This window comes from Equus caballus, chromosome 6 (assembly GCF_041296265.1).
Source record: "Equus caballus isolate H_3958 breed thoroughbred chromosome 6, TB-T2T, whole genome shotgun sequence".
Classification (NCBI taxonomy): Eukaryota; Metazoa; Chordata; class Mammalia; order Perissodactyla; family Equidae; genus Equus; species Equus caballus.
Window position 1 is genome coordinate 45,338,962 of NC_091689.1, and position 12,258 is coordinate 45,351,219.

Below are 12,258 nucleotides of genomic sequence, written 5' to 3' on the forward strand. Positions count from 1 at the left end.
ATACCAAACTCCTGTTTTTATCAGCATCGTTTTCTGGGTTACCTATGCTCTGTCACTGACGCATTGATTCCTGTGTTCCTCCTTAGAATGGGGTGCCATTAGAGCCCAGTGGTGGGAGTGGCCATGCATTTAGCATTGTAGAGCAGAAGATAAGTAGCCAAGGCCTTTTTACTTTCCATGTTTCCATGTCTGAAAAACAAATGGCTGCTCCTTCTAAGATCATTAGCTTCCTCAGAGTCAGCTACATTTGTTTCATTATTTCTCTTATGCAAAATGATTATGTTAACCTGGAGCATCTTATAGCAGCTTAGGACTTCTAATAGTTTTCTTTGTTCTGCCAGATATTCGCTCGTTTGGTGGTGTACCTCTTATTTCCTTGGGCAAGAAGACAGTGAAACAACCAGTATATGTAAGTACTATGGATGAAGGGGCTTTTGCTAAATTCAGATTCAGGCGATCAGTTTTCTGGTTTCATCCTAATTCTGTAACTCCAGCATTTTCCTCTTGGTCAACTCGCTTCGACTGGTTGCCTCTCAGTTTACCTAAGAGGTGCATGTATTCTCTGTGTCTTCACTGCTTCATTCACTTAAGAAAAATGTATTGAACTCTTAGACACACCGTACGGGTCACTGGGGATACAGAGCTGTTAACTGGACAGACACAGATTGCTGTCCTCAAGTTGGTCTCCGTTAGAGACAGGGCAGTGAAGCAATTAGCATGCAGTGTGATGAGTGCTGCGATGGGAAGAGGGTTTTAAGTAATTGCATCAGAGGGACACCTGATTCTGACTTGAGGGTCAGGGAAGGCCTCCTAGAGGAAATGACATCTAAGGTGAGACCTTACAGATGACCAACAGCAAGTCAGATGAAGAGGGATGGGGAAGAGCATTCTGTGCAGAGGAAGCAGTGTGTATATGGGCCCAGAGGTGAGAGAGCAGTGTTGGATTCCGAATGATGTTGAACTGGGGTTTCTCAGCTGTGGCACTATTGAAATTTTGGGCCAGATAATTCTTTGTTCTAGGAGGTGTTGTAGAATGTATAGCAGTGTTCCTGGCCTCTAGCCACCAGATGGCAGTACATCTCCTCCCATTCCCCCATTGTGACAACTAAAAATGTCTCCAGGTATTTGCCAAATGTCCCCTGGGGGCCAAAATCCCCCCAAGCTGAAAAAGTGGGGTCTAAAACCATGTAAAATTACTGTCTTGAAATTCAGATGGTAGAACATTGGCAGTTCCACGTGGTCAAGCCTAGTGGTCTGTGGTGTCTTAGAACAGAGTGGGGAGGAGTGGCCAAGGGTGAGATGGGAGAGAGTGGGCAAAAGCACCTCAGAAGGGCCCAACAGCCCTCTGAAGACAGATGCTTTCTGACGAGAGAGAATATGTAAGTGAACCTTCCAGTGTGGAGATCATCTGAGCTCTTGAGAAGTGGGTTCTGTAGAGGCTTTCTGAAAAGAGACAATGCCGCTATTTTCATTTGATCATGTTTTTTTGGTTGTGCTTGATGTGGCTTTCCTTCCTTCCTTCCTTCCTTCCTCTCTCTCTCCCTTTCTCTCTTCCTTTCTCTCCTCCATCTCTCTCTGTTTCTCTGTTTGAACAATTACTTGACCATGTGTTATAATTTCTTATAGGTTGTGGACGTATCCAAAGGAATTATTAATGCAATTAAGGACCCAAGTGCCAGAGGAAAGACTTTTGTCTTTGTCGGGTAGGTGGCTAGAACTTGCGTTTAAAATTGTGCTACCTCTTAAAATGAAAGAATGATAATGATTTACAACAACAGTAATTTCTAAATGTGTCGCTAACACATTTGTTCGTTGTATTGTTACAATGCCTTTCTTCAACTATATTTATTCCAGAAACCCTACTCCCTTAGCCCCGAGACCAGTGTGTCTCAAAGAGCTGTCTAAAGGCCGCCACTGTCAGAATCTCCTGAATCGTTTATATTAAATCAGGATTTGAGGGAGCCTAGAAATCTGCTTTAATAAATGACTCTTCTGTCCCCACAGTCTGAGAGCCACTGCCCTAGACTATTACGTATACTTAGTCCAGTGATCCCCAAGGATGGTTTCCTACTACTCCAGTGATGTTTTTAATATATGAAAGGATATTACTATAAATTCTGAAACACAATTTACTTTTAGGGAGTAAGTATAATTGCAAAATCAAATTAATTTTGATACAGTATCTCAGTGCCTCTAGAAGATTCCAGATGGCTGGTTTAGGGTACAGTTGTTCATGCCGTGCAATTTATTTGATGCTCTCTTTGTTGAAATTTGCTCTCAGGAAAAATGGGGCACAGTTAAGCTATGTGATGTAACCAGAATTATTAAATCATGTTACAGCTATGTTTAGGACCTTTTTACTGAATTAAGTAAGACTAAAAAACTAAGACTCAGCCTGCAAGTTGGAAAGTACCAAGTCCACTTGATAGTTGGCCCAGAACCTTGTCATTAGTGAAGCAACCTAACAACACACGACGTTCCGTGAAAGGTGGGGGTCTCATTCAACGATAAGTGATAGCCTAATTCGTAAGAAATATTTGCTTCTAGAGAAAAGATGGGCCAGACCTGGAGGTCTAGTGGTTAAGACTCCACACTTTCAATCCTGGGGCTCCGGTTTGTTTCCCAGTCAAGGAACTGTACCACCTGATGGTTGTTGTATTGTCGCGGCTGCGTGTTGCTGTGATGCTGAAAGCTCCACCACTGGTGTTTCAAATAGCAGCAGGGTCACCCATGGTGGACAGGTTTCAATGGAGCTTCCAGACTAGACAGACTAGGAAGAAGGACCTGGCCACCCACTTCTGAAAAAATTGGCCGCAAAAACTCTGTGAATAGCAGCAAAACATTGTCTGATGTAGCGCCGGGAGATAAGAGGATGGCGCAGAATGACTGGACAGGTTCCGCTCTGCTGGACACAGCGGAGCTGGGAATTGGAATCCACTCTATGGCATTAACGACAACAAAAAGAAAAGACACTTTTCTTTCTAAGCCGGGAGGCAGAGTATACATTCCCAGGATTATGAATTCATATATTGTGTTTTATCATTATTATTATAAATTTAGTTAGTAAGTTTTTTTTACAGTGCAAAAAACTATGGTGTGTTTATGTCAACTAGCTGCTACAAGATGTATGTTTCTCTTCGACTTCCCAATTCGGTACATTAGCATGTAATCAGTTATGTACTCTAGGAAAACTACAAAAAAAAGTGTTCAACACAGGTTCCATAAAACACTAGACTCAGAAGATGTGAGGGTCTGGTCGAGAGGTCCTTAGACCAGGATTCCAAGGAACAGATGAGCAGAAATGGCTTTACAGACTTTGCTTCCTGCTCAGTGGAAATGGCTCTGCGATGAGTTAGCCGTTGTCCTCATGACCTGTGTCCAGCCACTGCAGTCCCTTTGCTAGGTGGCAGTCAGTCATACTTGTTTGGTAGAGATGGGAACAGTAATGCTAGACGTGGCAGTGTAGGCATTTTTCCTTGTGAAATTGTAGATATGCATCTACACTTCTCTTTTTGTCTCTTCAGCCCCAGGGGACAACTGCTTATTTCCCTGACATTTTGAGGCTAAGGCGGAGGCATAAGACCTTAATTTTGCTCCTAGGTTTTTCACAGTCGTTAATTATAGGATGTTGGTCCAGCCTGTCATTCATTCCTTAAATGCTTATTGATACACACACATACACAAAACTATGAGAACCAGTAACAAGTTCAGCAAGGTCACAAGGTACAAGATCAATATATAAAAATCAGTTTCCGTATATTAGCAAATGAACAATCTAGCAAATGAACAATCTGAAAATAAAGTTAAAATAATTCTGTTCAGAATAGCATCAAAAAGAATAAAATATTTAGGTATAAATTTAACAAAAGAAGTACAAGACCTGTATACTGAAAATTACAAAACATTGCTGAAGGAAATTAAAGATGTAAATAAATGGAAAGACATCTTATGTATATGGATCAGAGGAGTCAATATTGTTAAAATGGCAATTTTCCCCAAATTGATCTATATGTGCAACTCAGTCCTATCAAAATTCCAGCAGAATTTTTTGCAGAAATTGACAAATTAATTCTAAATTTATATGGAAATGCAAAAGACCCACAATAGCCAAAATCATTTTGACAAAGAATAAAGGGAGAGCACATAAGCTTGCCAATTTCAGAACTTTCTCCAAAGCTGCGGTTATTTTATTAAGACAGTGTGGTCCTGGCATAAGAAGAGACATATAGATCACTTAAGCAGAATTGATAGTCTAGAAATCAACCTCTACCGATGATTGTTTTTTGACAAAGGTGCTGTGACACCTCAGTGGGGAAAGGAGTCTTTTCAACAAATAGAACTGAGAAATCCACATGCAAAAAAATGCGCTTAGGCCCTTTCATCACACCATACATGAAAAAATTAACTCAGAATAGATCAAAGACCTCAATGCAAGGGTTAAAACTAGAAAACTTTTTGAAGAACAGTAAAAAATCTTTTAGATCTTGGGTTAGGCAAAGTTTATTAGATATGGCATCAAAAGCATACTTCATAAAAGAAAAAATTAATAATTTAGACTTCATCAAAGTTAAAAACTTTTGTACTTCAAAAGACACTAGCAAGAAAAATGATGAAAAGGGGCCAGCTCCGTGGCCGAGTGGTTAAGTTCGCGCGCTCCGCTGCAGGCGGCCCAGTGATTTGTTGGTTCGGATCCTGGGCGCGGACATGGCACTGCTCGTCAGGCCACGTTGAGGCGGCGTCCCACATGCCACAACTAGAGGGACCTGCAACTAAGATATACGACTATGTATCGGGGGGTTTGGGAAATAAAGCAGAAAAAAAAAAAAGAAGATTGGCAACAGTTGTTAGCCCAGGTGCCAATCCTTAAAAAAAAAAAAAAAGGAAAAATGATGAAAAGACAAGTGAGGAGATGGTCAGCTAAAGGGCAGGATGGGGTGGTTCAGAGAAGTCTGTGGAAAATGTGAGGACGGCGGAGAAGATGGGGAGTGTTCCCTGGGAGGACAGGAAGAGAGCGCTTCCCGGGAGCACAGGATTGCAGGCAGAACTGAGGCTTCCGCCGAAGTTGCTGAAGCCGGTTAGCCTGGTTGTATTTTCTCTACACCTCCATCTTGCTGGGGCTTCGGGCGCAAAGAACGCAGGTACTTGGGTTAATCAGAGTAGGGGTTTTGCTGCAGTAGTATAGTAAGAGGGGCGCGGGGGACAAGGTTTCACAGAGGAATGACTACAGTGCTGAACCATGAAATCTAAGCTGGGAAGGACGTAGGCTTCAGTGTACCTTTCTCTGTGAGCGGGACACGTAAAGGGGTCTTTGAGTCACAGTTCATGGAATGCACAGTGCTTTGGAACAGCTGAAGAGCAGGTGTATTCCATAGAATTAGTTCACCCGTGATCCCAGAATTGCTGTCAGCGTCAAGACGACAGGTTGTTCTTTGGCATAGCATGTATTATATGCCCTGCACTGATCCTTACAGATCCTTCTGGAAATCGAAGGAAGCTTTTTGAGGGCTTTGTCTCATATTTCCCTCAGCTGACATTTTCATGGGGTTTCTTTGGTTTTTGTTTTGTTTTGTTTTTGGTGACAATGTCAGAATGATGAAGTTCTCGCTGAGTTACCTGCATCCAGCTCTCAGCTGTCACAGGCTTTCTGAGGCAACAGGGAGTAGGAAACCAGGCGAAGAGATTTCAGAATGTATTGTAAGTGATAATTAAAGCTAGGTTAATGTGGTCCAAAACTGCTGGATCACTGGACTAGAACAGAAGTCCAGAAACAGTCTCAAATACATGGAAGAATGTAGTGTGTGCTCAGGGTGACCTTCCAAAATGTGACGAAAGGGTAGATTATTCAGTAAGTGGTGTTACATCTTTAGATCAATACAGAAATATGTTGTAGAAGGAACTTATTTTATGGTTTAAACAACTTAAAAACATTAGACAAAATGTGTGGACATTAATGTCACTGGTGCCTATAGAGGGATTTTCTAAATGTAAAACCAACTATAAAGTGAAAGAAATCAGTAGTTTTGATTAAATGAAATGGTTAAATTTTCTTATTGCCACAAAACACTTAAACATTAAAAAGCAAAATGCAGACAATAAAAGATATTTCCAACTATATCATTAAAATAGAAAGAATTTTTACAATTCCCTCTTATAGGCAGAGACTCCAGGAGGAAAGAGAGAAAAGAAAGAAGTGTAAATGGCCAAAAATATATGAAGAAAAAAATTAATCTCTAGCCTAAAGGTAATGCTAATTAAAACGTTGAGGTACCTTTTTTACCTGGCAGACTGGCAAGATTTGTTTTGCTTATTTTTTGTGACTAAACTCATTTTTGGTGAGAGGCTACTATCATTTTAGGTAAATTAGTAAACCTTTTGGAAGGTAGTTTGGAAGTATTCAGTAAAAGTCTTAAAATTTCAAAATATACTTTGAGCCAGTTCCACTTCTAGAATGTATTATAAATATATAGTTATGGATAAGTAAAAATATTTACTACAAGAATGTTCATTAAAGCATTATTTTATAAAAGAAAAAAAGAAAAATTAAATATTAAGTAGAGCTGGGTATTGGTAAAACAGTTATGATTACATGCAGTGCAATACATGCAACCATTAAACATGCACTAGAGTATTTAATGACATAAGAGCTGATGGGGGTTTAATCTCAGATGAAGAAGACATTACGGAATAGGATGACCTATGTAATCTTATATTTATAAACATGAAAAATGTGTATATGTAAGCGGATGAGGAGGATATATGTTAAATATATTAACTTTATCTTTGGTGGGATTGTGGGTGATTTTTCTATATGCTAATCTGTATTTAATGTAATGCATATGTGTTTCCCTTTTCATAAGAAAAATGTTATTTTATTAAATTAAAAAAGAAAATCTGTGAGGAAGAAACAATTTAAAGTATGAATTTTCTTTTTGTAGGCCCAATCGGTACGTGCTTTTTGACCTGGTGCAGTATGTCTATGCTGTGGCTCACAGACCCTTCCTCCCATACCCTCTGCCACATTTTGCCTATCGGTAAGTGAAGTACTTCTTTCTGTGCCTTCTGAGTAGAGCTAACTCGAAACGTTTGTCCATGATGCTGTTGCTTAGGGTTACAGGGAGTGTGTGTGTTACAGTGAAGTCTCCGAGACTCTTAACCAGGAGGTGCCCCTGATGTCTTGATGTTCGTTGTCTAGGAAAGAACCAGAGGTGTCTGAGAAAGCGAAATGTAGATCAGTGTGGATGAGAAAAACGGTGTGTGTTGAGAGGTTAGATTTGCAACTCTTCAAATTCTCCAATTAAAAACTACTCTGTTTTAATTGGGAGAAGTGGCTTTCTTGGAGGTTGTATCTCTGTTTCAGACCACTCACCCAGAAGTGGGCAAGGGACCCTTCTTTATTAGACCAGTCCGATGGTGTAGTTGTGGAAAGGAGCCAGTTCACTCAGACTTGGCCTGCGGTTGCCTTACCTTCTTTCTCTGCTTCTAGGTTCGCTTCCTGCCTTTGTAGGCTTAGAATCTCGGAATTGTCATGTGACACCCTAGCGGTCTGGTCACTGAGATTTTCACATCCAGTTTGCCCGAGGTTGACTTATAAACCAACATGGCAGTTCACTCCTTCGTTCTTCTGTTCATTCGTTCATTCAACAGGTACTTACTGATTGCCCGCTGAGTCTTAGGCAGTGTGCTAGGGACTCGTGATGTTACAGTAAACCCTCAGAAAGCTAATGATCTAACAGAGGTACCGGAAAAATAGACAGTCGGAATGCAGTGTGAGAGTGTTTGTGGAGGGTGTTCTCTTTGTCAGGCTGTCTGCTTCATCCTCATTTAATACGCACGGTGACTGGAGCAGGTGGGAAGTGTCAGAGCGAGTGAGAGGGGCAGAGCATGAGGAGTACCTCCAGTTAGAGGACTAGCAGAGGAGGGGAGCTTGATCGTGGGGGCTGAAAAGAGTAGTCAGACAGTTCAGTGCAAAAGGAGGAGAATTTGGGAGCCTAGCGAGCAGAGGGCGGGGCTGTCTGAGGGAGGGAAGGAGCGCTTAAGAAGGGAGCCCGCTGGTGGTTCACACCTGTACTTCCAGCACTTAGAACAGTGCTTGGCACACAGTAGGCACTCTGTTAATGTTTGTGGAAGTGGCACAGAAAAGTCAACTAAGATAGAGGACTGGAAAGCATCCACTGGAGTTAGCGGCGAGGTCATTGGTGACAGCGGCTTCAGTGCACTGGAGGGGCGTAGACCAGGTTGCAGGGAGCTGCGGTCTTGCATAAAATCACCTAAAATTGAGTTATAGTGGAGTTGGCATGTGCGCATGGCGTGGCCCACTGAGGACACTGAAAATAGACCCTGGAAGTGATCTCTTAGCGCAGGAGCAGAGTGCAGAGAAGTGAAGGCTTGTTAGGGGTGTTTTTATTAAGCTGTGTGAGCCCAATAAGGTGCCTTTGTCTGCCAGTGGAACACGTTGTCTAGAATCTGAGGCTTTATGTGTTCCTGGAGAAGTTCTGACCAATCTTCAGCTTCCTCTTTCCTGTTTTTGCACCATATGTTAGAATATTGCTTTTCAGGTTTTTGAAAAGCTGTGGAGCCTTGTGTTCAATGCATTTTTTTGGGAGGGGAGAGATTAGCCCTGAGCCAACATCTGCTGCCAGTCCTCCTCTTTTTGCTGAGGAAGACTGGCCCTGAGCTAACATCCATGCCCATCTTCCTCTACTTTATATGTGGGACGCCTGCCACAGCATGGCTTGCCAAGTGGTGCCATGTCCACACCCGGGATCCAAACCAGCGAACCCCGGGTCACCGAAGCAGAACGTGCGAACTTAACTGCTGCGCCACCGGGCCGGCCTCTGAATGACTTTTTACATAAAGGCCCACCTGGTAAATCAGATGAAAGCAGAACTGGTCTGGCGGCAGTGATGGGTGATACTCAGAGCACGTACTCCCAACCTTTGCCCCCAGTCCTCTGTGGGGACCCCAAGGAATTCCTAGGGTACCTCAGATGCTGGCCTAAATCCCGCTGCCCTGGGGATACTTAAGACAGGAACTGGACGACAGATAAGAACCCTCCGTTTTCACTGGAGTGAAGAGATGGCGTTAAGCAAGACAGTAGCCCCTCTCGTCTGGTTTCGTATTTGCTTCCTGATTTGAATCACAGATCTTAGGCTCTTGTAGTTCCCTTGGGGCCCCTGCTTTGAAGGCTTCCAGTTGCTATCTTGCACACTGCTCGGCTCACTCTGCCTCCTTAACCGGCATATTTGAATGTCTGAGGCTTAAGTTCCATTGAATTTCACAGCCTTCACTGAATGTTGGGTCATTTTTGTTTGTTTTGTTGGTGGTGGTGGCTTCACTTTAGTTTTGCGTTTTGAGGATTTGTTGTCTCTGGAGGAGAACAGTTGTTGCCGGCAATTCCAGTGGGCAGGCTGGGTCATCCTGGAAGGAAAGGTGGCCTCTCGGGAGCTGGTGCCAGGATGTTGCTGTTTTCTTAAAGAAGAGTTGAATGGACTCCTGCCTCGACAGCAGCCTCTCTTGCTGCGGGTCTTCAGGCTAGCTGGAATACGGGGCATAGGGACACTTACCACGTGTGCCGTCTGTCTTCCTTTTTCCAGATTGGTGGCACGACTCTTTGAAATGAGTCCGTTTGAGCCCTGGACAACGAGGGATAAGGTGGAGCGGGTGAGTGTGTGTGGGGTGAGCAGCGGCCCCGGGTGGACGCTGGGAGAGAGGTGCTGAGACAGAGAAGGAAGACGGGGCTTTTCTTGGCTGGCTCGCCTGGGTCAGTCTGCTCTTGTCTGTCTGTTCTCCTGTCTGAGGTCGGCCCCTCCACTGTGCACCGAAACTCATCCTCTCTCAGCCTGCTCCAGGGTGTGGTTTCCCATTATCGTCTCCCTGACGTTATCAGGTTTGCTTTCTCTGCTGGGTCATTCCCATCAGCATACAGACATGCCTAGAGAGCTCCATTTTTTAAGGGCAAAACCCTCCCTTCCCCCAACTCTCTGTTAGCTGAGGCCCTGTTTATCTGTGTCTCTTTGTGTCATCGCCTCAGAACTGCTGTCTGTACCTGCTATTGACAGTTTCCTACCTCATTCTTTCTTTAGCCCACTCCATTCAGGCTTTTATTCCCATATCACCCCTAAAACTGCTCTTTTCAAGGTCATCTTCGCCGAATCCAGTAGTCAGTTCTCTGACCTCATCACACCCTGTGTGTGAACAGCATTTGTCACAGGGGCCCCTTCTCTCCTGAGACCCTGAATTCCCACCTGTTTTCTGACCGTCTCCACATCGTCTCACTTTTCCTCCTCTCATGAGGCCATGCTCTTGAGTCTCCTTTCCTGGTTCACCCTCCTGTTAATCTCTAAATTTTGGAGAACCTAAAGGCTCTGTCCTCGGCCCTTTTCTGTCTTTGCTCATTCTCTAAATGACCCTCACCTCAACCTGTGCTCCAGCTGCCGTCTGTAAGCTCATGGCTGCGATTTTCCCTCCAGCCCTGAATTGCCCCCCGCCCTCGCTACAGACTCTTACATCTATTTAGGTGTGTTATAGCCATCTGAAACATAACACGTCCTTAAATAGAATTGCAAACTAGCCTCTCATCTCAATTGATATCACTATCCTCTCTGGTGCTCAAGTCAGAAATCTAGGAATCCCCCTTAATTTCTCCCTTTCCCTTAGCAGTGTGGATCTAAACCAGCACCGTCCACCCCTGACGCATGTGGTTTGTGCTCCCCACTCTAGACTTACCCTCTCACATCTCACCGAGCGCAGATAGTGCTCTCGTGGACAGTGCCGGGGACCTTTGAGCTGATATATGCTGACCTTGTTTTTTTGCCTTAAACTCTTTTTCTATGGTCTACTTTCAGTGAGTTCCAGGAATCAACATCTGCCACACCTCCTTTGAAAACAGTTAGGTCTTGGTGCTGGGGCTCAGGCCAGCCTGAGTGTCCGGGCGTTTGCTAGGCTGGCATGCTGTGTTCTTGGCTGGCTCTCAGTGCTCTCTGTGCTTCTTTGTTTCTTCAAAGGTTCACATCACAGACATGATGTTGCCTCACCTGCCCGGCCTGGAGGACCTTGGTATTCAGGCCACACCCCTGGAGCTCAAGGCCATTGAGGTGCTGCGGCGTCATCGCACTTACCGCTGGCTGTCTTCTGAAGTTGAAGACGTGAAGCCAGCCAAGACTGTCAACGTTTAGTGGTCCCTGAGCTGCCCTTGGTGTTTGGTGCCATTCAGGTCACCTGGCTAGTGGCCAGCCACTTTCATCAGAGAATCTTGTACATAGTGAATAAGATCCCTCTATTAAAACATCTGAGGTTAAATTCTGCAACTGTGTTTTCTTTCTTGATTTGTAAAACTAGAGATTCAGCCATTCAGAACTGGAGCCTAATTATTTCTATATATTTAATAATGACATATATATCATTTATTCTCTGAAATGCTGAGGATTTGAATTTCTCTATGTCACGCCACTTCTAGCATATGTTCTGGAAGACAAGATGTCTTTTTAATGTCAAAATACTATGAAGACCTCAAGTGATATGTGGTTGTCTTTGAGTATCCGTTAATTGAGAAGATATATAATGTCCCATAACTAATCTGAATTTATTCACGCTTAAGATATTTTATTAAATTTACCTTAAAGACATCTACATGCATTTTGAAAATAGTGTATACATGTAGAAACATGGTCTGTAGACATGGGTTCTCAACTACTGGCAGCAGTCTCCTAGTCCTGTGCTCGGCTCTGAACTACCTGAGGCCTCTATGCCCTGCTGTTAGGACACCATCCAGGCGATTTCAGATGCGTGGGTGTAGACCTGTGTGCAGCAGGCGCCACAGCTTCAGTAAGGCCGATGCTTAGAAATTAGGGCTTTTTATGTAAGGCAATATTGCAACCAAGATCCCAATGAGCAGTTGGCTTAGTGTTGGCAAATCCCTCAGTACAGTGCGATTAAACACTCCCGTAGTTTGTGGGGAAGCCAACACACCACCCTCCTGGGTGAGCCCAGGTTGGTCACCGATTCCCCTGCAATTCAGCCCATTGATCTGTAGGATGGGAACGTCAGTGAAAACCCTGTTCAGTGTAGGAATGCCTGTCTCATCCTTACCGAGTAAGGCACCTGGATGTTGAAGGGGAGTCCTCTACCTGCCCTTCCGTACTGCTCCAGAATCTATTGTCCCAAAATGGACAGAAGTGTGCTGTTCAAAGTGTGGTCCATGGACCAGCAGTATCAGCATCATTGGGAGCTTGTTAGAAATGCAGAATGCCAGGCCCTACC

At 43.8% G+C, this 12,258-nt stretch overlaps 1 protein-coding gene across 2 annotated transcripts in view; it reads left to right on the forward strand.

Moving 5' to 3' along the window:
• The window catches only part of NDUFA9 (NADH:ubiquinone oxidoreductase subunit A9), a 25,774-nt gene extending 14,471 nt beyond the window's left edge, over nt 1-11,303 (forward strand). For both annotated transcript variants that reach the window (XM_001494601.5, XM_070270897.1), the window contains exons 7-11: nt 342-409; nt 1,627-1,703; nt 6,936-7,031; nt 9,594-9,660; nt 11,004-11,303. In XM_001494601.5, the coding sequence (XP_001494651.2) occupies nt 342-409; nt 1,627-1,703; nt 6,936-7,031; nt 9,594-9,660; nt 11,004-11,174 (479 nt within the window). In that variant the 3' untranslated portion in view covers nt 11,175-11,303. The remainder of the gene's footprint in view (nt 1-341; nt 410-1,626; nt 1,704-6,935; nt 7,032-9,593; nt 9,661-11,003) is intronic.
• Nucleotides 11,304-12,258: the final 955 nt, after the last annotated feature.